Below are 25,656 nucleotides of genomic sequence, written 5' to 3'. Positions count from 1 at the left end.
ACAGGTTGAGGGAAAGAGGAATTCCTGCTTGAGGGCAGGAGGAAGGAGAATGAAAGAGCTTGGCAAATGTTTATTGAATATATGAGGGGAAATTGTGTACACCGGAAAACGTTGGCAGCATTAAGATAAATCCAACAGCGTAATTAAGTTTAGGTGGCTGTAATAATGGAATACTGAATGGTTTAGTTTTTGTAAAATATGCAGGGGTTTATGATATGCAAAACGATCCACGGAAAGAGAAGAAGGGAAGTCGTTGATATTATCAGGATGTTGAAATGAGTGTTTTAAATTTAATAACATTTTAATATAATAAAAGAGAGAATGGAAAAGCTCTGTGTTACAATGGCCTTGTGAAATTTTGGGAACTTCGGAGTTCCCCGGCTTCGACGAAACAACTTTCCAACCCAACCCTGCAAAATGGCGTGGATTTATTGAATTGGGCTTTTAAAAACCTTCCCCAAAACATTCCTTTCCGTCCCATCCTCCACTCCCCGCAAACCAGATTTCTTTCTTTTTCCCAGAAAAAGCTTACATTTTATTCTGGTTTGGTTTTCCTCAAATCCCAACTGGGCGCAAATCCAGTCTGGGCAGGAATGAAGGCAGAAATTCCCAGAAACTGCGCAATTTCAAAAAATCCAAACTTTTTTCAAAGAGGGCCAAATTTGATGAACTGAAGGGCCGTGAGGGCCGGCCAAAGTTGTTAACCTTTTTTTAGGATTGTTGTTCTTGAGCTTTTTTAAGGCTTTCACCTTTTAGGATTGAAGCTGTTCTTGAGGTTTTTTAGGATTTTGCCCCAAAGTTGTTTAAGTTTTTTTAGGATTTTAACCCAGGAAACAAACTGCTGCAATGGCTGGATTAAATCGACCGGCAGGCCCATTTAATCCCCCGAAACGGACTTTGGACATGCCTGATTCTGGGGAAAGGAAGAGAGAAGATAGAATAATCCTCCAGGAATATGTCAATTATAGGAACAGCTCTTAACGTCAGAAGTAAATAAAAGAGGGAAAGATCCTTCTGAGCATGTGCAGAGTCAAGCCTTCAGTTCTTTCTTCCAAGCTGCTTTCCTCACAAGCTGTAGGTGGCCTGCCTCCTAATATGTGTGCGTGGGTGAGGAGAATGCACTCTGCACATGCTCAAGGGCACTGTTGTTGTTCTGTCACATATTTCAAGATTGGGTTTGGGGCTTGGCCTCCGTGTCTGACACTGACTGCAAACTTGCGGAGAGGACCCAGGAGTCCGGTCTTCCAGTCACCTCCCCTCCCCCACTAGATTCTCCTCTGGGGGTGGGGGGTAGAGATGAGGAATTTTATCCATTCTGTTTCTCTCAGTTTTTCACGTTTCAAGTCTTAAGTTCCATTCCCACATCCGTCTACAACTTATTTTAGTCCTCGTGGAGATTCATCAAGAATTACAACTATGCTGTTGTTATTATTATCGTTATTCCTATTATTAACTAGCTGCCCTTCACCTTAAGGTCCCAGGGCGGCTCACAACATTAGAAACAGTTTAAATAATCGCAAAAATAAGGTGGGTCGTAAAAATATACGCCTCAAGTGCCAAAAGAAGTCAGGACAAAGGGGTGTAAATTTCTCCCAATATTCTTCCATGCATTTTTGCATGTGATTCTCACCAAATTATACCTGTTTTTACGCACCTTTTACCCCAGTAGATGCATTTTTGCAAAGATTCCAAACAGCTCTGCAAAATTTGGAGAGGCCCGAATTTCAGAGAGCATGCATATTGTTGCAGAAAGTACAGATGGGGTAGGCCTGCCTTCTCACCTCATCCCTTATCGCATCTTACCTCCTTCCCTTTTGAACTTCCTGTTCCGTAGTTCGCTGGAAAAAGGGGGAATAAACACACACACACAGAAAACATTGTCTGTGTGAAGACGGAAGCAGGTGTTCCCGTAACCTGAAGGCTACAAGTCCCCGGTTGCCTCTCCCTCCATCCTAAGATCAGGAAACTGCTCTTAGGTGTGCCTCCTCTAAAGCAGGTTGCCAACTTCCCCCGACTGGTCCTGCTGCTACGCTCTTATCCAAACCCCGACACGCAGAATTTAAGCCGATTCACCTGCCTTTCCATCATCTGCACGCTTGGGAAAATTGCACAAGCCATTTTATTTTGCACGCCAGAGAGTGCTGCTGAAAGCACAGGAGCATAGCTGGTGAAGCGAGGCGGGAAGCTGGCAACCCTTCTCTCAAGCGAGTCTGCAGACTTAGGATTGCCAAATGTCCTCTTTTTCACGGCGAGAGCTGTCGTCGCGATCCATAGTTAAAAATAGAAGTCAGCAAATGTCTCCTCTTTTTTGCTCTCCGGAATATGGCGGCCGCTTTTTAAAATGTGATTTTAAAAGCCTTGTTTTGCTGCTGCTGGGAAGGAAGAAAGGGCGCAGACAGACAGAGACTTATTATGGGATCAAAGTTGCTCATGCACACAGTTTTTATTTCGTTTTGCCTTTGTCGCCCTGAAGATGCCAGCCTGTACTTTTTATTTACCATCATCCGGATTTCCTCTTGCTGCGGGAAAACCCTTTAAGAAAAAAACAATAGGTTACACATTCACAGTCACCGCCAATGTGGAAGCAGTAATGTTGGCGCTTTTGTGGTGGGGAGGGGTTGGGGCTGTTTGTCATGTGTGGAGTAGGGTTGCCAGTTCAGGAGCATCGCAAGACCTTGAGACGTCAGGTCCCTAAACTGCCCCTAGTGATGTCATGGGGTGGGCAGCCTCTGGAGACGGAGGTTAATTGGGAGAGTGTCTTTGTAAAAACTGGCATAAAAAGGTAAAGGTACCCCTGCCCGTACGGGCCAGTCGTGTCCGACTCTAGGGTTGCGTGCTCATCTCGCTCTAGAGGCCGTGAGCCGGCGCCGTCCGAAGACACTTCCGGGTCATGTGGCCAGCATGACGAAGCTGCAGCTGGCAAGCCAGCACCAGCGCAGCACACGGAAACGCCGTTTACCTTCCCGCTCTAAGGCGGTACCTATTTATCTACTTGCACTTAGGGGTGCTTTCGAACTGCTAGGTGGGCAGGAGCTGGGACCGAAAGACGGGAGCGCACCCCGTCGCGGGGATTTGAACCGCCGACCATATGATCAGCAAGTCCTAGGCACTGAGGTTTTACCCACAGCGCCACCCACGTCCCTTAAAAACTGGCATACTACAGAAGAAAACACACAATCCAGCTGCGGGAAAGACAACACTCACTTTGCAAAACTTAATTAGCTCCCAAAGGCTATGGTTTTGTTTTTTTTTTTTTAAAGCCAGTTTTTAAGGCCTGTTTTAAAATTAGAAAGGGTTTGCCTTTTCTCGCCTGGATATTTTATTTTATTTTTGTGCGGGGGAACGGATGGACGGCTGAAAAAGGCCAATAGGATCGCCGAGTCAGAACAGAGCATCCCAGACTGTTATGTACTGAGTTGAATAGGATCCAAACTGCAGCAGTCTGATTGGTCCTAGAACAATAGGATCCAAATTGCAGCAGTCTGATTGGTCCTAGAACAATAGGATTCAGAATGCAGCAGTCTGATTGGTCCTAGAACAATGCAGCAGTATGATTGGCTAGCAGGAACCACCCAATCATGCTCCAGAGATAAGTGAATCCACAACCTGATTGGCTTACAGTAGAATTCCAGAATTAGCCAATCATGTGCAGCCTATTGTGTAAATAATGTATATAAAGCAGATACTTTGAGGGGACATCCATTCATTCCTCCTCACCACTATGAGCTGAATAAAGAGCATGAAATCACTTTGCGACTCTGAGTATATTTCACTGGCGACGAAGGTGGGATCCCGCTGAGCTGACTGCCACACACAGCACCGCAGCACCGCCACCTGCCGCACCGCTGCCTCGCACCGTGTATCCAGGCTTCAGCTCCGGGACACAAGGAACTCAGAATGGCAACCGACAGCAGCTTCTCGCCGTTCAACCCAGCATCTGGAGACTGGGAAGCGTACGCCTCCCGTTTCACCTTCCTCCTAGAAGCCAAAGGGGTCACCGATGAAGAAGATGCCAAGAAGAGGGCAATATTCTTCAGCGTCTGCGGAGAGGAGACATTTGAAATCACCCGGGCTCTCCTTGCGCCTGAAGACGTCGCTACTGTTCCATACAAAACAATAATGGGACAGCTGAAGGGGCACTTTTTGCCGCAGCCCTCAGTGGTGGCTCGTCGAAATGCCTTCTATGCAAAGCGGCAAGCCCCTGGGGAAACCATAACTGGGTTTGTGACCTCTCTCTGCCAAGCCGCCCGGTTCTGCAACTTCTCAGAGCTGGAGAACATGCTTCGTGACCGCCTCGTCGGTGGCCTGAGGGATGAGAAGCTGCAACGACGCCTCTACGCTAAGAAGAACCTAACGTTCCAGGTCGCTCTGGAGGAGGCCCTGGCAACGGAAGCTGCCGAGAGGTCGACGCAAGAGGCACGGCCGAACCTGCTGTCCCAACCGAGGGTCCACCACGAAGACCTCACCGATGACTCAGGATCCGACAGCGAGGAGGTGCACCAAGTACAGCAGCGCACTCAAGCAGCCCACATACCACAGCTGCCTCGACGAGAAGGAGGGAACTGCGCAAGCTGCGGGGAAAGTCACGAGAGGAGGACCTGCCGTTTCCGCAACGCAGAGTGCAGGCAGTGCAGAAAATCGGGACACATTGCCCGGGTGTGTCGAGCTCGGCCCACCCGACGCCAGGCATCAGATGACCAATCCAAGAGCCCCAGGTCCCGGGGCCCAATGCACCAAGGCAACTCGACGGAGCTCACGGACTTCCAGGTATACCAGTTGCCCCACCCCAACGTAGAGAAAATTTATATAGAGGTACAAATAGAGGGGGCCCCATGCCGCATGGAGCTTGACACGGGTTCAACTCTATCCATAATCTCGGCAAGGACCTTAAGGAAACTGTGTCCTACTGGGGGTCCCAAACTCAGGCCAGCCCCATTCACCCTCCGGGACTTCCAGAAACGTAAGGTCCCCACAATGGGGGTGGGGACCTTCAGGGTGCAATACCGAGGGCGGACGCGGCAACTGGAATTGCTGGTGGTCAAGGGCCCCTACATTAGCTTACTGGGATTGGCATGGTTTGGACCACTGGGGCTAGCCGTCACCGGGGTGAACCACACTAGCTTACAAGTGGACGTGGACGCCATATGCAAGGAATTTCCAGGGGTTTTTGATGGGAAATTGGGACAGTATACGGGCCCCCCCATTGCTCTACAGCTTGACCCCGCAGTACGACCGGTCAGGCTCAAGGCCCGCCGGGTCCCGTTCGCCCTGAAACCCTGTATAGACGAGGAATTGGATCGGCTCATGGAGCAAGGAGTGCTGGAGCCAGTGCCTAATGCCCCCTGGGAAACCCCAATCGTCACACCCATCAAGCCGAATGGTTCGGTCCGCATCTGCGCAGACTACAAATGTACCATAAACAAGGCCCTCACGGCCCATGCATACCCAGTGCCAGTGGTCAGCCATGTCCTTGCCACCCTGGCTGGGTTGAAAATTTTTGGCAAGCTGGACTTGGCCCAAGCATATCAACAGCTGCCAGTAGCTGAGGCCACAGCAGAGGCACAGACGATTGTGACGCACAGAGGAGCGTTCAGGGTAAAGCGGCTGCAATTCGGTGTCAGTGTGGCACCAGGCATATTCCAGAATCTAATGGACTCGCTCCTTAAAGGGATTCCTGGCGTCACCCCCTTCTTTGATGATGTGTTGATTGCCGGGCCCACACCAGAGGAGTTTGAAGACCGCCTCCGCACCGTTCTGCACCGTTTCCAGATGGCGGGTCTCAAGGTGAAGCGGGAAAAATGTCTACTAGGAGTGCCTCAGGTGGACTTTCTGGGATTTATGGTGGACGCAGAAGGGGTCCACCCGACTGGGGACAAGGTACGGGCCATTTGTGATGCCCCAGCGCCCAAGAGCAAGACTGAACTTCAGGCCTTCTTGGGACTATTGAACTTTTACCATTCCTTCCTTCCCCACAAGGCGGCAGTAGCAGAGCCCCTACACAGACTCCTGGACAAGCGGGCCCCTTGGGTGTGGGGCCAGCGCCAGGAGGCTGCATTCCAGGCAGTCAAGGACTTGCTTGTCTCAAACTCGGTCTTGGCACACTTCGACGAGAGGCTGCCGGTGGTGCTAGCATGCGACGCCTCGCCCTATGGCATTGGCGCTGTCCTGGGACACCAACTCCCGGATGGAAGAGAGGTACCGGTAGCATACTTTTCCCAGACACTCAACGCAACCGAGCGGAACTACTCGCAAATAGACAAGGAGGGGTTGGCAATCGTGAAGGGAGTAAAAAAATTCCATGATTTCTTGTACGGGCGGCCCTTCACCGTGGTGACTGACCACAAGCCGTTGCTTGGCTTGTTTGCCCCCGAAAAGCAGACCCCCCAAGTGCTGTCTCCTTGTGTCCTCAGGTGGTCAATTTTCCTTGCCAGCTACCAGTATGCACTGATTCACCGCCCGGGGAAGGCGATGGGCCATGCAGACGCCCTCAGCAGGCTACCACTACCGGAAACAGGCCCTGACCCAGCACCTGCACAAGAGGTTATGAGCCTGGAGCTGCTTCCCGACTGCCCCATTCAGGCACGAGAAGTTGCACACCATTCCAAGAAAGATAGGGTCATCTCCCGGGTCCTGGACTGGGTGTGGAGGGGATGGCCCAGCAGCAGCCCTGGGCCAGAATTCGCTGGCTACACAACCCGCAAACATGAACTGTCAGCCCACAAGGGGTGCCTGTTATGGGGAAGCAGGGTCGTTGTTCCCCAGCCCCTCCGCAAAAGGGTCCTCACAGCCCTACATGAGACACACCCAGGGGTAGTAAGAATGAAGGCCCTTGCCAGGAGTTATGTGTGGTGGCCGGGGATCGACGGAGAGATAGAGGCCTGGGTCAAACATTGCCAGGCCTGCCAAGAATCCCGCCCAAATCCCCCAAGGGCCCCAGTCCAGTACTGGGAGTCCGCCCGAGCACCATGGTCACGCCTGCATGTGGACTTCGCTGGCCCCTTTCAGGGGAAAACATTCTTCATAGTGGTGGACTCCTACACCAAATGGCTGGAAGTCGCACCGGTACCGTCCACTTCTACATCCGCAGCCATCCGGGTACTACGCAGGCTGTTTGCAACCCACGGGCTCCCTGACACTCTCGTCTCTGACAACGGGGCTGCATTTACGTCAGGAGAATTCCAAACCTTCACAGCGCAGAACGCCATCCGCCACATCCGTTTGGCGCCATTCCACCCCGCCACCAATGGCCAAGCAGAGCGCATGGTGCGGACCACCAAGGACACCCTTCGCCGCATGACGCAAGGGGATTGGGAATACTGCCTTGCCACATTCCTCCTAGCACAGCACAGCACCCCCAACTCAACGACCGGCCGGAGCCCCGCTGAACTACTAATGGGTCGGCGCCTTGCAATCAGATTGGACCGCCTTCACCCCGATAGAGCTCAGGATGAGGTGGGGGAAGGCAGGAACCCCCGGACCTTCGAGGCCCAGGACCCAGAGTACGCAAAGAATTTTGGGGCAGGCCCAGCATGGGTACCCGCCACAGTCACCAGGGTCACTGGCCCGGCGTCGTACGAGGTGCTAACGGATGGGGGGCAATGCTGGCGCCACCACTGCGACCAGATACGGCGACGATTCCCAGGAGAAAACCAGGAGGAGGAAAGGTCAGAGGAGTCCCAAGGGAACAGAGGGGCAGTGAGGTCCATAGAGCAGGAGGGGCCAGCAGGAGAGGCAGAATCAGTAAATACAGAGAGGACCCACGAGGCCGAAAGGACACCGGAACCAGAACCACGACTGAGCGAGCCGGTTGCGCCAGACCAAACAGGCCCATCACAACCAGCATCCTTGGAACACGAGCCAGAACCTGAACCCCGGATCAGGGAACACCACAGGTCGCAACGCACACGTAGGCCGCCGGCGTACCTTGAGGACTATGAATGCGACCTCCCGGGCAGGACTCGAACTTAGAGGGGAGGGGTGTTATGTACTGAGTTGAATAGGATCCAAACTGCAGCAGTCTGATTGGTCCTAGAACAATAGGATTCAGAATGCAGCAGTCTGATTGGTCCTAGAACAATGCAGCAGTATGATTGGCTGGCAGGAACCACCCAATCATGCTCCAGAGATAAGTGAATCCACAACCTGATTGGCTTACAGTAGAATTCCAGAATTAGCCAATCATGTGCAGCCTATTGTGTAAATAATGTATATAAAGCAGATACTTTGAGGGGACATTCATTCATTCCTCCTCACCACTATGAGCTGAATAAAGAGCATGAAATCACTTTGCGACTCTGAGTATATTTCACAGACCCTGAAATTTCAGGACCCAAAACTGATCACCGAAGAATGGATGCTTTTGAATTCTGGTGCTGGAGGAGACTCTTGAGAGTCCTATGGACTGCAAAAAGATCAAATGTCTCCATTCTGAAGGAAATCAGCCCTGAGTGCTCACTGGAAGGACAGATCCTGAAGCTGAGGCTCCAAGACTTTGGCCAACTCAGGAGAAGAGAAGACTCCCTGGAAAAGACCCTGATGTTGGGAATGATGGAGGGCACAAGGAGAAGGGGATGACAGAGGACGAGATGGTGGGACAGTGTTCTCGAAGCCACAAATATGAGCTTGACCAACTGCAGGAGGCAGTGGAAGACAGGAGTGCCTGGCATGCTCTGGTCTAGGGGGTCACGCCATTCTTTGGCAATCAGCCTTCTTTATGGTCCAGCTCTCACTTCCATACATCACTACTGGGAAAACCATAGGAAAACCATAGCTTTAACTATACAGTGGTACCTCTGGTTACGTACTTAATTCGTTCCGGAGGTCCGTTCTTAACCTTAAACTGTTCTTAACCTGAAGCACCACTTTAGCTAATGGGGCCTCCTGCTGCCGCCGGAGCCCGAGTTCTGTTCTCATCCTGAAGCAAAGTTCTTAACCTGAGGTACTATTTCTGGGTTAGTGGAGTCTGTAACCTGAAGCGTATGTAACCTGAAGCATATGTAACACGAGGTACCACTGTACGGACCTTTGTTGGCAAGGTGATGTCTCTGCTTATTATTATTATTATTATTATTACCACCACACACCTGGAGATTGACGCCTGCCCCTGGAGGCAGCCAGGAAAACCTGGCGATATCATGTCAGACCTGGAGGACCCTAGTGTGGTGACATTTCGGTGGGTGGCACCCATTGCCACACCCCTCTTTCCACTTGCTCCTCACCTGAACACAACCACACCCTTTGCTTCCAGAGGCCGAAAAGGACATGGCCGTGGGAACTGATGGGATGGTTGAAGGCAAAACAGCACTCTTTTTAAGCCAAACACCCAAGTTAACACATTCCTCTCCGGTCTGGTTTCAGAGTCCTGGAAATCTTACAGAGAGGTCTCCCACACATCTGGAAAGGTGGAGGAGGAGGAGAGGTGCTGGAAGAACCCCCCAGGACTCGCCACGCCCCTGCAGTAAGTAGGCCATTGTGAGATTTGCCTCCCCTGAAACCACTCCCTATGGAGGAAAGCAGAATAAGCAAGGACTCGTGTGCCATTCTGGTGCATATCGCTCAAAATAAAGCTTTGGGATTGTAATTTCTCTGAGCGCACTCCCTCTTCCCTCCCCCACAAAAAAAAAATAAAAACCTTCGGGGAGGGGGAGCATAACCAGTCTGTGCACTGCAGCAGTTGAATGCCTGCCTCTTGCACTGCTATTAATAGCCCAGGAGCTTCCCCAAAGGTGAAAAGGTGGCAGTCAAAAGCGTAATGATGACATAAAGGGTTAAGGGACCCCTGACCATTAGGTCCAGTCGTGACCGACTCTGGGGTTGCGGCGCTCAACTCGCTTTATTGGCCAAGGGAGCTGGCGTCCATCTTCTGGGTCATGTGGCCAGCAGGACTAAGCCGCGAAGCTCTTTGGGAAAAGATTAAGCCATAACGCATCTGTCAGGGGTTCAGGAGCAGAGACACAGCGGAGAGAGGAAACGGAGAGCAAAGGGGAAGAATCTGAGGGCAGTGTAGGGGAGTATGACAGTGGCCCAAGAGATTCCATGAGCTTCTCCAGCGATTCAGAAGATTCCCAGAGGGGGGCGCCGATGGCCAGGGCAAGGAGGGTCCCAGGGGGGACACACCAGAAGCAAGGGGCCAGCGGGGACTCCCAAAGCAGCAGCGGGAGATCGGGACCAGCTCCCCCACCAGAGCGGAGTGGGGGGGAAGAGTCTCATGAATCAGGGCCAGCGTCTCCTCCAGTAGGGAGAGAAGATGAGTCAGAGCTGGCCACGCCCCCATCGCAGAGTGAGGGAACGGAGGGGAGGTCAGGTCCAGCTAGCCCCCCCGAGGGGGGAAGCAGTGACAGGAGCAGTGTAACGGTCAGGAGAAAGGTGGCTGGCTGGGCGCGCGCGCCAAGTTCAAATGTACAGGCGCGCGGGACAGCAGGAAGCACGGATTGGGAGCCAGGTCCTAAAGCACGCCGGAGGGAGGGGGAAGAATCCGGGGACTCAGCATCAGAAGAGTCCAGAAAGGGCAACACCCCAGCGGACAGGCGGACCCAGAGGAGGAAAGAGCAAAGGAAGAGGTGGAGCAAGGCTAGAGTCTTAAACTGGTGTCTGGGGGGTGGAGATTCAGACGGAGCTTCAGCGGTCTAGGGTTTAAGACGTAGGGCTGCACGCCGCGGCTTTGAAATCGAAACTGCGTTTCAATAAAGACTCTTGTATATAACAACGGACTGGCGTTGGTCCTTTGTGAGCTGGGACCTCGGGCAGCCCTGACAGTAAGCTTCGTCTCCACTGAACCCTCGCAGCGTGAGTTGGCGCAGCGAGGTGCAAAACTTGGTGTTTTGCGAGCTCACGATAATCGGCAAGGATGACTACGGAGGAGAAGGTGAAGCAGCTGCAAGAAGCAGTCTCGGCGCTTTACACAGAAGTAGCAGCGTCCAGAAAGAGAGAGGAAGAAGCAACAGCGCTCTGCCAGGATCTGCAAACCAGGTTGGAACGTTTGGGCAAAGAGGGGATGCCAGGACCCAAGCCGGAGGGAGTTGGCCTCGGGAAGGGGGGGGGGCAGCATCGTAGCCCATTTCGACGGGAACCTGCAGCAGTATCCTAACTTCACAGCAGACATAGTTTACGCGCTCAATTTGCTTCGGAAAGACTTTAGAGATGAGGAGGAGAGAGTGGGGTTCATAATAACTCACCTGCATGGGGAGGCTAAATCGTGGCTGCACAATTTATGGCGCGAAAATGACCCCGCCCTCAAAGATTCAACCACTTTTATCAAGGCTATGGACGCTTGTTTTAAATCAACAGTTGATGTGGATGTTGCCAGAAGGGAAATGCATGGTTTGAAGCAGGGCAAAGCCACTGTGAGACAATATCACTCCCGCTTCTTTGCTTTAGTAAATGTGCTGGGCTGGGAGAAGGACTCCGCTGCCGTCAGAGATCTGTTCTGGGAGGGGTTGAATGGGGCTGTGAAAGATGAACTGGCGAGAGGGGAGAGACCTAACAGCACCACAGAAGTCGTGCAAAGAGCGCTGGCAATAGGGGTGCGTCTGGAAGAACGTCCTTGGAGCAGGGATGAGGGACGTATAACACGCACACCAGCCAGAACGACTCCCTTCCTACCCAGAGAAACAGCGCGCGCCCAGCCCATGCCTCCACTGGGAGGGGGAGAAGAGCCGATGGAGATAGGGGGTGCCAGGGCTCAGACAGCAACCAGAGCCCAAACGCCAGGAGCAGTCAAGGCGAAGACTCCTAGAGGGAGCAAGAAGTGTTACATCTGCGACAGTGCACAGCACATGGCCAAAGAGTGTCCCCAGAGGCTCCAGAGGCAAACTGCAGCCTCAGCAACAGTAAAAGGAGCAGTTCAGCAGGGGGAACAGCTACAGGGAAACGACGAAGCCTGGTTGGAGGCAGAGGCACTGGGGCCCAGCCAGGCGAGTCAGTGAAGCAGTCCCCAGAGATTTTACAGCCCACAGACCCCCTCCCACCCAAACCAGTGGTGCAACTCACCGCATCGCTCCAGCTACCCAATAGATTCACCATGGAAGTCCCTATTACCATTGACTGTGGTAGTAATGCAGACTTTATAGGAGTGGATTTCATCAAGCAACATCGCATAGCGCTTCTACCAGCCACGATGCCCCTAAATGTCATCACGGTCGATGGAAGAGAGCTACTGGGAGGACAGGTGGTACAGCAAACGCCCCCAATGGTGATGCGAATTGGAAATCACCGCGAAGTCATCAGCTTCAACGTCACCCACATGTCAGACACGCCCATAGTATTGGGCATGAGTTGGCTGGACAGGCACAGCCCGGCATTAGCATGGTACCAGCGTCAATTGACCTTCGGCTCCTCATACTGTGCAGAACACTGCATCCTGACTAGCCAGGAAGAGGAGGGGCAAGAGGATGAACCGCAGCTACACTTAGGCATGCTGCAAGCGGTACCCAACAAGTACAAGGCGTTTTTGGAGGTCTTCTGCGAGAAGGAAGCGGACAAGCTGCCTCCCCACAGGCTCTACGACTGCAAGATTGACCTCCTGCCAGGGGCGACGCTGCCGACTGGGAAACTGTATTCCATGTCTGAAGACGAACTGCAAGAACTCAGGGAGTTCATAGATCACAACTTGAAGTGGGGATTCATCCAAGAATCCAAAGCAGCGGGGGGCAGTCCCGTGTTTTTCGTGAAGAAAAAAGACACGCCCCAATGGAGGTTGATAGTTGATTACCGGATCATCAATTCCAGGACAAAGCCCACGGCATTCCCCATGCCCAAGATCGACGACCTGCTCGCGACGGTGAGGAAGGGACGCATCTTCACCAAGCTGGATCTTCGAGGTGCGTGCAACCTTATACGCATGCGGGAGGGCGATGAGTGGAAGACAGCCATGTTTACGCCTTTGGGCACCTATGAATACAGGGTTATGCCATTTGGTTTGCAAAATGGCTCCCATTGTTTTCAAGCCTTCATGCACCACGTGCTAGCGGGACTCCTCTACAAGAAGTGTGTCTGCTTCCTAGACGACATCCTGATCTTCTCGGAATCGCAGGAGGCTCACGAGAGAGACGTCAAGGAGGTCCTGCAGAGGCTACGGGAGCACAGACTTTACACCAAACTGGAGAAGTGCCAGTTCGACATGACGGAGGTGGATTTCCTGGGCTACAAGCTGTCCGACAAGGGACTCGCCATGGATAGCACCAAGGTCCGCTCGGTGTTGGACTGAAAGAGCCCGCGCAATCGGAAGGAGGTCCAGAAGTTTGTCGGCTTCGCCAACTTTTATCGCAAGTTCATCAAGGGGTTCGCGATGGAGACAGCGGCCATCACGGACACCCTCAGCTCTAAGAAGAAGAAGTTCACCTGGACAGACCAGGCGGAGCAGTCCTTTCAGAGACTCAAGCATCTCTTCGCGTCCGAAGAACAGCTGCTACACGTCAACCCCTGCAAACCAATGAGGGTGGAAACGGACGCCTCGGACAGAGCGGTGGGGGCAGTCCTGTTGCAGAAAGATCCGCAAGGGGACTGGAGGCCGTGCGCATTCTACTCCAGGAAACTCAGCAAGTTGGAACAGAATTACACCATCTGGGACAGGGAGTTGCTGGCCATCCATGCAGCCTTCAAGGCGTGGCGGCATTTCCTCATCGGAGCCAAGCACACGGTGCAGGTCCGCATGGACCACAAGAACCTGGAGTACTGGCGCACGGCGCGGTTTCTGAACCAGAGACACATCCGATGGGCGGAGTTCTTTGCGGATTTCGACTTCCGGATAGAATACATCCCGGGAGACAACAACGTCATGGCGGATGCGCTATCCAGGAAGCCGCAGTATCTCGAGGAAGCGGCACCGGTGGCAGCCAAACACATTTTCGCACCGAAAGCGTGGGCATGCGCTTCAGCTACAGTGGATCTGGACGCGGTACGTCACGCACTGCAGACGGATTCGTTCGCACAATCCAAGATGGAGGAGGTGCGAAGAGGCACAGCGAAGGACGACGAATTTCAGATACACGACGGACTGCTCATCCGCAAAGGGGCCCTCTACGTGCCGGGAGACGACCTCCGAGCGAAAGTGTTGCAGCAGTTACACGACGCGCCCAGCGCCGGGCACTTCGGCAAGGACAAGACGGCGGAATTAGTAGCCAGAGACTTTTGGTGGCCCAAGATGAGAGGAGAAGTCGCGGATTACGTCACTAAGTGTGACACATGCCAAAGGGCCAAGCCAGTACACAGGTCGCCGGCGGGGCTGCTGGAACCGCTACAGATGCCGCTCGAACCGTGGGAGAAAGTGGCCCTGGACTTTGTCACAGATCTGCCCAGCTCGCGAGGCAAAACAGCGGTACTCGTGGTCGTAGACCTGTTCACCAAGATGGCGCACTTCATTCCTTGCGCGAAGGTGGCCACAGCGGAACAGACAGCCAAGCTGTTCATAGACCACGTGTTCAAGGTTCACGGCTTGCCGCGGTCCATCCTGTCCGACCGGGGTCGCCAATTCATCTCAAGCTTCTGGCAGAAGCTGCTGGGCATCCTGAACGTCAAGATCAACTTAGCGTCGGCACGACACCCGCAGACCAACGGACAAGCGGAGAGTGTCAACGCCATCATGCAGCAGTACCTGAGGTGTTACGCGAATCAACAGCCCTCGACCTGGGTGGACTACCTACCGCTGGCCGAGTTTGCCTACAACAACACGAAGCACGTGTCCACGGGGGTGACACCGTTCTTCGCCAACAATGGGCGGCATCCCAGGACCTTCCCGGGATTAGAGAAAGTGGGGGAGGGAGAGACACAGGGAGCAGAGGCCTGGGCAGCGGAATTACGGGAGGTACACGAGCAGCTCCGAAGGCACTTAGAACTAGCAAAACACGCATACAAAGTGCAGGCAGACAGGCACAGGAGAGTCGGGGAAGACATCCAGGTGGGGGACTGGGTCTGGTTAGCAGCCTAGGCAGTGCCGGCCAGGACGTTAGCTAAGAAGAAGCTCAGACACAAGCAGCTAGGGCCTTACCAAGTCGAGGCACAAATCAATCCGGTAGCCTTCCGGTTGACACTCCCGGAGGGCTCCAGAATGCACCCGGTCTTTCATAGATCAGTGCTCACACCCTACAAGGAACCCCACAGGTTTCAGGCGCCAGGGAATGCACCAGACCCACCCCACAAATCGCCAACAGGGGAGGGTCGCCGAGAGCGGCGCCACTCAACGAGGTCACGGAGATTTTGGACTCGAGGTGGGGGGAAGAGGGGGTGGAATATCTCCTTGCCAGGGAAGGTACCCCGGCCAGTGCCAACAGGTGGGTACCGTACTATGCCGTGGAGGAGCACTACCTCAAAGACGAGTTTCACGCACTCTTCCCACACAGACCCATGCCGGCAGATTATTTCGACGAATATCTTTTCACACCCACACTTTCAGCCAGCACGTTCCAGGGGTTCTCATCAGATGAGGAACCAGCACCCGACACACGCTCCCCGGAGGGATCACTCTCGGAGTCTGTCACGGACCGCTCGTATTGGTGGGACGATCAACCGGAGGTGGGGTGGAGCAGGGAACTGCTGAAGGGGCCTTTGCAGGGAGCATCCCCCGGGGCAACGGGGGGGGGGGAGACGGACATGGACGTGTTGGGGGTGGATCTTGGGTTCGAGCACAGCTGCAGAGAGATGGAAGCAGAGGAGATTGACGTCGACGAGCCCATTACGGACCCAGCCGGCCAGCTGCACACCAGGGGGGAAGGACTGTATCCCACACTCACCCCCACAGCACTGGAGCACACGGAACCCACACCCGAAGAGGGGGAGGGGGGAAGGGGGGGCTTCGAGGGGGGGATGGATGTCAGGGGTTCAGGAGCAGAGACACAGGGGAGAGAGGAAACAGAGAGCGAAGGGGAAGAATCTGAGGGCAGCGTAGGGGAGTATGACAGTGGCCCAAGAGATTCCATGAGCTTCTCCAGCGATTCAGAAGATTCCCAGAGGGGGGCGCCAATGGCCAGGGCAAGGGGGGTCCCAGGGGGGACACACCAGAAGCAAGGGGCCAGCGGGGACTCCCAAAGCAGCAGCGGGAGATCGGGACCAGCTCCCCCACCAGAGCGGAGTGGGGGGGAAGAGTCTCATGAATCAGGGCCAGCGTCTCCTCCAGTAGGGAGAGAAGATGAGTCAGAGCTGGCCACGCCCCCATCGCAGAGTGAGGGAACGGAGGGGAGGTCAGGTCCAGCTAGCCCCCCCGAGGGGGGAAGCAGTTACAGGAGCAGTGTAACGGTCAGGAGTAAGGTTGCTGGCTGGGCGCGCGCACCAAGTTCAAATGTACAGGTGCGCGGGACAGCAGGAAGCACGGATTGGGAGCCAGGTCCTAAAGCACGCCAGAGGGAGGGGGAAGAATCCGGGGACTCAGCATCAGAAGAGTCCAGAAAGGGCAAGACCCCAGCGGACAGGCGGACCCAGAGGAGGAAAGAGCAAAGGAAGAGGTGGAGCAAGGCTAGAGTCTTAAACTGGTGTCTGGGGGGAGGAGATTCAGACGGAGCTTCAGCGGTCTAGGGTTTAAGACGTAGGGCTGCACGCCGCGGCTTTGAAATCGAAACTGCGTTTCAATAAAGACTCTTGTATATAACAACGGACTGGCGTTGGTCCTTTGTGAGCTGGGACCTTGGGCAGCCCTGACAGCATCAGAAGAATCTTTTAAGATTTTCGAAAAGTTGCAACAGACTAAAACTCTAAATACCTGGGTGTGCTTGTACAGGACTTGATTGTAAGAAAACACAACAGCAACCTCAAAATGGTTTGCAAAAAGAACAAAACATTGCTATAAGGTTATAGCAGAACAGAAGGTCGGTGGTTCGAATCCCCGCGACGGGGTGAGCTCCCGTTGCTCGGTCCCTGCTCCTGCCAACCTAGCAGTTCGAAAGCACGTCAAGTGCAAGTAGATAAATAGGTACCACTCCGGCGGGAAGGTAAACGGTGTTTCCGTGTGCTCTGGTTTCTGTCACGGTGTCACTGTGCCAGAAGCGGTTTAGTCCTGCTGGCCACATGACCCGGAAAGCTGTCTGCAGACAAACGCCAGCTCCCTCGGCCTGAAAGCGAGATGAGCGCTGCAACCCCAGAGTCATCTTTGACTGGATTTAACCGTCCAGGGGTCCTTGACCTTTTTTTTTTTTTAACCTCTACAACCAGAGAAGGCACTGTTACCATCCAGCAACTTGACCTCACCCCCAAAGGCACATTCCTCCATTGTCTCCCAATCAAGTAAAAGCATTCAATGAATTGAAACCAATAAGCGAAAAAGGCTAAAAAGCAGCTTTCTAAGTATCTGGGTAGGCTTGTGCAAATGAAAATGTTCTCAACAGGCTCTGAAAAGGGTATGGTGAAAGCGCCTGCCTGAGATCAAGAAGCAGGGAGTTCCAAAGTCCTGCCGCACTGGGAGTTCGAGTTCTTACGAACACAGCAGCGGTGCAATAAGGAACTGTGAATATTCTTGCTGTTGCAAATACTACGTTGCGTCAGGCCCTCTAGCAGTTCTCCAAAATTTTAGATTAGGGGACATGGCCAGCATTTATTCTGTTACCTCAGGTTAAGTACTTAATTCGTTCCGGAGGTCTGTTCTTAACCTGAAACTGTTCTTAACCTGAAGCACCACTTTAGCTAAGTTCTTAACCTGAGGTACTAATTCTGGGTTAGCAGAGTATGTAACCTGAAGCGTATGTAACCTGAGGTACCACTGTAAGGGGAAGAAACCGCTTCCTTTCCCTTATGGGGCATTCTGGAGCCCATATAGAGTCCTTAAGTAGGTTCCCTATTGGTAGGAGAAAACAACAGAGGCCAGCCAGAGAATATTGAGAAGCAAAGTGGCCAGTAAGCCTGATATTTATTCAAGGAATTGTTGCAACAGGGTCCCCACTCACCACACACAGGAGGGAGGAGAACCCTGAACAATGGTGTGCATGTCCTTATATAGACACTTGAAATTGCCCACCCTGTAGCCCAAGACCACCCCCCAAAACATCATGCATACATCACAGAAGGAGGCGGTCTACAGCAGAAATCCTGTCTGCCAGGAGACCTGATAATGGTCACTGATTGCATTGCCTGGGCAGCCTGGCTGTTGTTTTGTGATGGTTAATACTTTGGTTCCAGGTCACAGGCTCACCCTATTCCTAAACAAATCTGCCCTTAAGACAGGATTTTTGAGCCAAAAGGACAATGGGAAGGCTTTCCCCATTTGCCTCCCTTACTGCAGAGGAATATTTGAGGACAATTTGGGGAAAATGGCTCCAGGATTGCTCCCTCTTACTACTTCAGACCAATAATAATAATAATAATTTTTATTTATACCCCGCCCTGATCCAGCCAAGACTGGGCTCAGGGCGGCTAACACCAGATATAAAAACAATTGATTGAAATACAACTTAATAACTTGATTCCAAGCCAAAGGACAGGCGGAACAACTCTGTCTTACAGGCCCTGCCGAAAGAAATCAGATCCCGCAGGGCCCTGGTCTCATGGGACAGAGCATTCCACCAAGTCGGGGCCAGTACTGAAAAGGCCCTGGCTCTGGTTGAGGCTAATCTGACTTCCTTAGGGCCCGGGACCATAGAATCATAGAATCCTAGAGTTGGAAGAGACCACAAGGGCCATCGAGTCCAACCCCCTGCCAAGCAGGAAACACCATCAGAGCACTCCTGACATATGGTTGTCAAGCCTCTGCTTAAAGACCTCCAAAGAAGGAGACTCCACCACACTCCTTGGCAGCAAATTCTACTGTCAAACAGCTCTTACTGTCAGGAAGTTCTTCCTAATGTTTAGGTGGAATCTTCTTTCTTGTAGTTTGGAGCCATTGCTCCGTGTCCGCTTCTCTGGAGCAGCAGAAAACAACCTTTCTCCCTATGTGACATCCTTTTATATATTTGAACATGGCTATCATATCACCCCCCCTTCATGGATCACTGCCTTGCCGTGGCGAAGGGGCTTGAAGAACTCAGAGAAGCTATGAACTATGCCGAGCAGGGCACCCAAGATGAACAGGTCATAGTGGAGAGTTTTGACCAAACGTGATCCACCTGGAGGAGGAACCGGCAAGCCACTCCAGTATCCCTGCCAAGAAAACTCCATGGACAAAGACAACAGGCATATAAAAGTTATGACGCTGGAAGATGAGCCCCTCAGGTCAGAAGGCGTCCAACATGCTACTGGGGAAGAGCAGAGGACAAGTACAAGTAGATCCAGAGCTGATGAAGCGGCTGGGTCAAAGCCGAAAGGACGTTCAGTTGCGGATATGCCTGGAAGCGAAAGGAAAGTCCAATGCTGTAAAGAAAAATATTGCATAGGAACCTGGAATGTAAGAACCATGAACCTGGGTAAGTTGGATGTGGTCAAAAATGAGATGGCAAGAATAAATATTGACATCCTGGGCATCAGTGAGCTAAAATGGACGGGAATGGGCGAATTTAGTTCGGATGACCATCATATCTACTACTGTGGGCAAGAAACCCGCAAAAGAAATGGAGTGGCCCTCATAGTCAACAAAAGAGTTTCGAAAGCAGTACTGGGTTGCAATCTCAAAAATGATAGAATGATCTCGATACGAATCCAAGGCAGACCTTTTAACATCACAGTAATCCAAGTTTATGCACCAACTACTGGTGCAGAAGAAACTGAAATTGACCAATTCAATGAAGACTTACAACACCTTATAGAAGTGACACCAAAGAAGGATGTTCTTCTCATTATAGGAGATTGGAATGCTAAAGTAGGGAACCAAGAGATAAAAGGAACAACTGGCAAGTTTGGCCTTGGAGAGCAAAATGAAGCAGGGCAAAGGCTAATAGAGTTCTGTCAAGAGAACAAGCTGGTCATCACAAACACACTTTTCCAACAACACAAGAGACGACTCTACACGTGGACATCACCAGATGGGCAGCATCGAAATCAGATTGATTATATTCTCTGCAGCCAAAGATGGAGAAGCTCGATACAGTCAGCAAAAACAAGACCTGGAGCTGACTGTGGCTCAGATCATCAGCTTCTTATAGCAAAATTCAAGCTTAAACTGAAGAAAGTAGGAAAAACCACTGGGCCGGTAAGATACAATCTAAATCAAATCCCTTATGAATACACAGTGGAAGTGAGGAACAGGTTTAAGGATTTGGATCTGCTGGACAGAGTGCCTGAAGAACTATGGATGGAGGCTCGCAACATTATACAGGAGGCAGCAACGAAAACCATCCCAATGAAAAGGAAATGCAAGAAAGCAAAGTGGCTGTCCAACGAGGCCTTACAAATAGCGGGGGAGAGAAAGCAAGCAAAATGCGAGGGAGATAGAGAAAGATACAGGAAATTGAATGCAGATTTCCAAAAAATAGCAAGGAGAGATAAGAAGGCCTTCTTAAATGAGCAATGCAAAGAAATAGAGGAAAACAACAGAATGGGAAGAACCAGAGATCTGTTCAAGAAAATTGGAGATATGAAAGGAACATTTCGTTCAAAGATTACCATAATAAAGGACAAAAGTGGTAAGGACCTAACAGAAGCAGAAGACATCAAGAAGAGGTGGCAAGAATACACAGAGGAATTATACCAGAAAGATATGGATGTCTCGTACACCCCAGGTAGTGGGGTTGCTGACCTTGAGCCAGACATCCTGGAGAGTGAAGTCAAATGGGCCTTAGAAAGCACTGCAAATAACAAGGCCAGTGGAAGTGATGGTATTCCAGCTGAACTATTTAAAATTTTAAAAGATGATGCTGTTAAGGTGCTACACTCAATATGCCAGCAAGTTTGGAAAACTCAGCAGTGGCCAGAGGATTGGAGAAGATCAGTCTACATCCCAATCCCAAAGAAGGGCAGTGCCAAAGAATGCTCCAACTACCGCACAATTTCACTCATTTCACATGCTAGCAAGGTTATGCTTAAAATTCTACAAGGAAGGCTCAAGCAGTATGTGGACCGAGAACTCCCAGAAGTGCAAGCTGGATTTAGAAGAGGCAGAGGAACCAGAGACCAAATTGCAAACATGCGCTGGATTATGGAGAAAGCTAGAGAGTTCCAGAAAGACATCTACTTCTGCTTCATTGACTATGCAAAAGCCTTTGACTGTGTCGACCACAGCAAACTATGGCAAGCTCTTAAAGAAATGGGAGTGCCTGATCACCTCATCTGTCTCCTGAGAAATCTCTATGTGGGACAAGAAGCTACAGTTAGAACTGGATATGGAACAACTGATTGGTTCAAAATTGGGAAAGGAGTACGACAAGGCTGTATATTGTCTCCCTGCTTATTTAACTTATATGCAGAATTCATCATGCGAAAGGCTGGGCTGGATGAATCCGAAGCCGGAATTAAGATTGCCGGAAGAAATATCAACAACCTCAGATATGCAGATGACACAACCTTGATGGCAGAAAGTGAGGAGGAATTAAAGAAGCTTTTATTGAGGGTGAAAGAGGAGAGCGCAAAATATGGTCTGAAGCTCAACATCAAAAAAACGAAGATCATGGCCACTGGTCCCATCACCTCCTGGCAAATAGAAGGGGAAGAAATGGAGGCAGTGAGAGATTTTACTTTCTTGGGCTCCATGATCACTGCAGATGGTGACAGCAGCCACGAAATTAAGAGACGCCTGCTTCTTGGGAGGAAAGCAATGACAAAGCTAGACAGCATCTTAAAAAGTAGAGACATCACCTTGCCAACAAAGGTCCGTATAGTAAAAGCTCTGGTTTTCCCAGTAGTGATGTATGGAAGCGAGAGCTGGACCATAAAGAAGGCAGATCGCCGAAGAATTGATTCCTTTGAATTATGGTGCTGGAGGAGACTCTTGAGAGTCCCATGGACTGCAAGAAGAACAAACCGATCCATTCTTAAGGAAATCAGCCCTGAGTGCTCACTGGAAGGACAGATCGTGAAGCTGAGGCTCCAATACTTTGGCCACCTCATGAGAAGAGAAGACTCCCTGGAAAAGACCCTGATGTTGGGAAAGATGGAGGGCACAAGGAGAAGGGGACGACAGAGGACGAGATGGTTGGATAGTGTCTTCGAAGCTACAAACATGAGTCTGACCAAACTGCGGGAGGCAGTGGAAGACAGGAGAGCCTGGCGTGCTCTGGTCCATGGGGTCACGAAGAGTCGGACACGACTGAACGACTAAACAACAACAACAACATCATATCACCCCTTAACCTCCTCTTCTCCAGGCTAAACATGCCCAGCTCCCTTAGCCGTTCCTCATAAGGCATCATTTCCAGGCCTTTGACCATTTTGGTTGCCCTCCTCTGGACCCGTTCCAGTTTGTCCGTGTCCTTCTTGAACTGTGGTGCCCAGAACTGGACACAGTACTCCAGGTGAGGTCTGACCAGAGCAGAATACAGTGGCCCTATTACTTCCCTTGATCTAGATGCTATACTCCTATTGATGCAGCCCAGAATTGCATTGGCTTTTTTAGCTGCCGCGTCACACTGTTGGCTCATGTCAAGTTTGTGGTCAACCAAGACTCCTAGATCCTTTTCACATGTACTGCTCTCAAGCCAGGTGTCACCCATCTTGTATTTGTGCCTCTCATTTTTTTTGCCCAAGTGCAATACTTTACATTTCTCCCTGTTACAATTCATCTTGTTTGTTTTGGCCCAGTTCTCTAATCTGTCAAGGTCGTTTTGAAGTGTGATCCTGTCCTCTGGGGTCTAAGGTAAAGGTAAAGGTACCCCTGCCCATACTGGCCAGTCTTGACAGACTCTGGGGTTGTGCGCCCATCTCACTCAAGAGGCCAGGGGCCAGCGCTGTCCGGAGACACTTCCGGGTCACGTGGCCAGCGTGACATCGCTGCTCTGGCAAGCCAGAGCCGCACACGGAAACGCCGTTTACCTTCCCGCTGGTAAGCGGTCCCTATTTATCTACTTGCACCCGGAGGTGCTTTCGAACTGCTAGGTTGGCAGGCGCTGGGACCGAGCAGCGGGAGCGCACCCCGCCGCAGGGATTCGAACCGCCGACCTTTCGATCGGCAAGTCCTAGGCGCTGAGGCTTTAACCCACAGCGCCACCTGCGTCCTTCCTCTGGGGTCTAGGGTGTTGCTATTTATGGACCTTAAGGTCCTCCGTGGGGCATATCGGGAGAGGCGGTCCCGTAGGTATGAGGTTCGTATATTTAGCTATGTGTGCATTTATATTTACTCTATATTTGAGACTTTAAAATTCTTATAATACTTCCTTCGGGCGCACGGCACACTCTCCCAGCTTTACAGACACCTATGCACAGCAACATAGTGAGGGTCACAGCTGGCTAGACGGGTAGGCAAACCGGGTCTCCCCCTTCCTGTTTCTTATTTTCGGCCCCACAGAGCGAGGAGAGGAAGGATGGAGAGGAAGTTGGAGGGGAAGTGAAAGTGATATTTAAATTAAACAGCAGAGTATGCAAAGCCAGTTCTTTGATCCAGAGCCCCCTCCTGAGGATACATGGCCATAGCTGTCAACTTTTCCCTTTTCTTGCGAGGAATCCTATTCGGAATAAGGGAATTTCCCTTAAAAAAAGGGGAAACGTTGACAGCTATGTACATGGCTAAGCAGATAGAGGGCCTTCCTGGCTACAGGGCCCTGGATATTGTGCAGGATTTCCGACCGATGCCAAATTTGGTGTATTTTTGGCCCCAGCTACGATAGCATGGCAGTGTTCGCACTTTGGAACTCCCTGCCACTTGACATTAAGCGCTCTGTTCTGCTAAAAACATTCTCATCTAGACAAGCTTGCCCAGATGCTTAGAAGGCGGGGGTGATTTTAATCTGTTTTAGCATTATGACTTCTGTGTCCTTTAAAGCACGGTTGCAATCTTTTCGTAAACCACTTTGACGTATCTGGTTATTTTTCCTTACAATCGTTCTGCCCGGACACTGAGGTCCAGCTCCGAGGGCCTTCTGGCAGTTCCCTCCCTGCGAGAAGTGAAGTTACAGGGAATCAGGCAGAGGGCCTTCTCGGTGGTGGCGCCCTTCCATTAGATGTCAAGGAGATAAATAAACAGACCTTATGTAGACATTTGAAGGCAGCCTTGTACGGAGAAGATTTTAATTTTTGATGCTTTATTGTGTTTTTAAAGTTTGCAGGAAGCTGCCCAGAATGGCTGGGGAAACCCAGTTAGATGGGCGGCATATAAATAGTAAAAATGTTTATTATTATTATTATTATTATTATTATTATTACCTGCCAGGAAAGCAGTCCGTCCTGCATTTGGCTCCCCTCCGACCTTCCAACAGTGGTGAGTTTTGGTCTCTTTCTTCCATGGAGCTGTATGGCTTTGTCATTCAGTCTTCCAACTGTTAAGATCTGTGTGGTTGTTCTGCCGCTGTGTATTGTTGTAAACAAAATCAATCTGCCCTTTTTCGCTTATGGGGTACCCAAGAGCTCATACAGAGTCCTTACCTGGGTTCCCTATTGGTAGGAGAAAATAACAGAGGCCAACCAGAGAATATTGAGAAGCAAAGCAGCTCGTAAGCCTGATCTTTATTAAACTGTTGCAACAGGGTGCTCCCCTCACATGCAGGAAAGTAGGAGGACCTCGAACAATGATGCGCAAGGCCTTATATAGACATTTTAAATTGCCCGCCCTGGAGCTCCAGACCACCCCTCCATACATCATACGTACATCACAGAAGAGGCGGTCTACAGCAGAAATCTGAGTGCGTTGTTTATCTCGTCTGACAGATTACCTATTAATGCTCACTTGATTGGATACCCTGGGGAGCCTGGCCAGTCTATGGTAATGATAAATACTTAGTTCCTGAGCCAGGTCACAGGCTCACCCTCTTCAAACACAGACAGACATACCCTTAAGACAGGATTTGTGAAGGAAAAGGCAATGGGGAGGCTTTTCCAGTTTGACCTTGCAAAGAAAACATTTGGTCAGTTTGGGAGTCAAAAATGGTTCCAGGTTGGCCTTCCTGTGCTGATCTATGTACGTGCTTGGTTGGTACATTTATGAACATTTATTATATATCTAAGACTTTAAAATTCTTATCACAGTATAAAAATGTGCAGTCCTCTCCAATTCCTTCTTCTCTCGTTTCCTTTTAACGACACGAGACTGCAGAAATCCGCCATCCTTAACTTTTAAAATCCCCCGAAAATAAATTCTCTATCACCATCACCCTCACAGTTCAAAAACACTGATCCGTTGTTTATAATTATTTCCTGGCTCAGCTGCTGCAATTCTCCTTCCAGGTTTCTTATTTGTTGCATTCGTGATCGTTTTGTGCTTGTGCGCTGTTCCGCTTCCAAGACTCTTTGAGCCTGCAAAAGATTTGGGGTGGACTGGCTGCTTCATTTACGACCAACACGTGCTGAAATTCCTTTAACTTTTCATGCCATTTTTGTTTGAGCATCGCGCAAGAGTTGCTCTCTAAATGGCATTCACGTGGCATCACAGAACAATTACAGTAATAAATTTGAATAATGTATGGATGGTCCTGCATAAATCCACCACAGATGCACGGAGGCACTGCAAAAGATAGCGGTGGCAAGAGACAAAGTTCTGGGTGGAACAGACAAAATAAAAACTGTCAAATCATTGGGTTTGGGCAACAATAAAAGACCTCAAACGTGAAATTGCTGATCTTCTAACAAAAAATATGTAATGTCTCCCTCAGATTAGCCTGCATACCCAAGGGCTGGAAGTAGCTAATATAACACCAAATAATAGATAATAGATGATAATAGATGATA

At 51.0% G+C, this 25,656-nt stretch overlaps 2 protein-coding genes across 3 annotated transcripts in view; both read left to right on the top strand.

The window, feature by feature from the left end:
• TNFSF13 (TNF superfamily member 13) overlaps positions 1-25,656 on the top strand; it is a gene marked incomplete at its 3' end in the record, with an annotated part of 37,916 nt that overhangs the window by 5,941 nt on the left and 6,319 nt on the right. For both annotated transcript variants that reach the window (XM_079952155.1, XM_079952156.1), the window contains exons 3-4: positions 9,358-9,457; positions 24,146-24,193. In XM_079952155.1, coding sequence (XP_079808281.1) covers positions 9,358-9,457; positions 24,146-24,193 — 148 coding nt within the window. The remainder of the gene's footprint in view (positions 1-9,357; positions 9,458-24,145; positions 24,194-25,656) is intronic.
• Positions 3,664-6,511, top strand: LOC307201357 (uncharacterized protein). Its single transcript, XM_079950495.1, has 2 exons — positions 3,664-4,767; positions 5,669-6,511. The coding sequence occupies exons 1-2, from the start codon at positions 3,898-3,900 to the stop codon at positions 5,705-5,707; spliced, it is 909 nt and encodes a 302-aa protein (XP_079806621.1). The 5' UTR covers positions 3,664-3,897; the 3' UTR covers positions 5,708-6,511.

This window comes from Podarcis cretensis, assembly GCF_951804945.1.
Source record: "Podarcis cretensis genome assembly, chromosome: 13".
NCBI lineage: Eukaryota > Metazoa > Chordata > Lepidosauria > Squamata > Lacertidae > Podarcis > Podarcis cretensis.
This window is presented reverse-complemented; position numbering and strand designations above follow the sequence as displayed.

Coding starts and splice junctions, on each gene's coding strand:
- LOC307201357 (XM_079950495.1), top strand. CDS start 3,898: ATGGCAACCGACAGCAGCTTCTCGCCGTTCAACCCAGCATCTGGAGAC. Junction 4,768..5,668: donor CGGAGCTCACGGACTTCCAG/GTATACCAGTTG, acceptor CGCTCCTTAAAG/GGATTCCTGGCGTCACCCCC.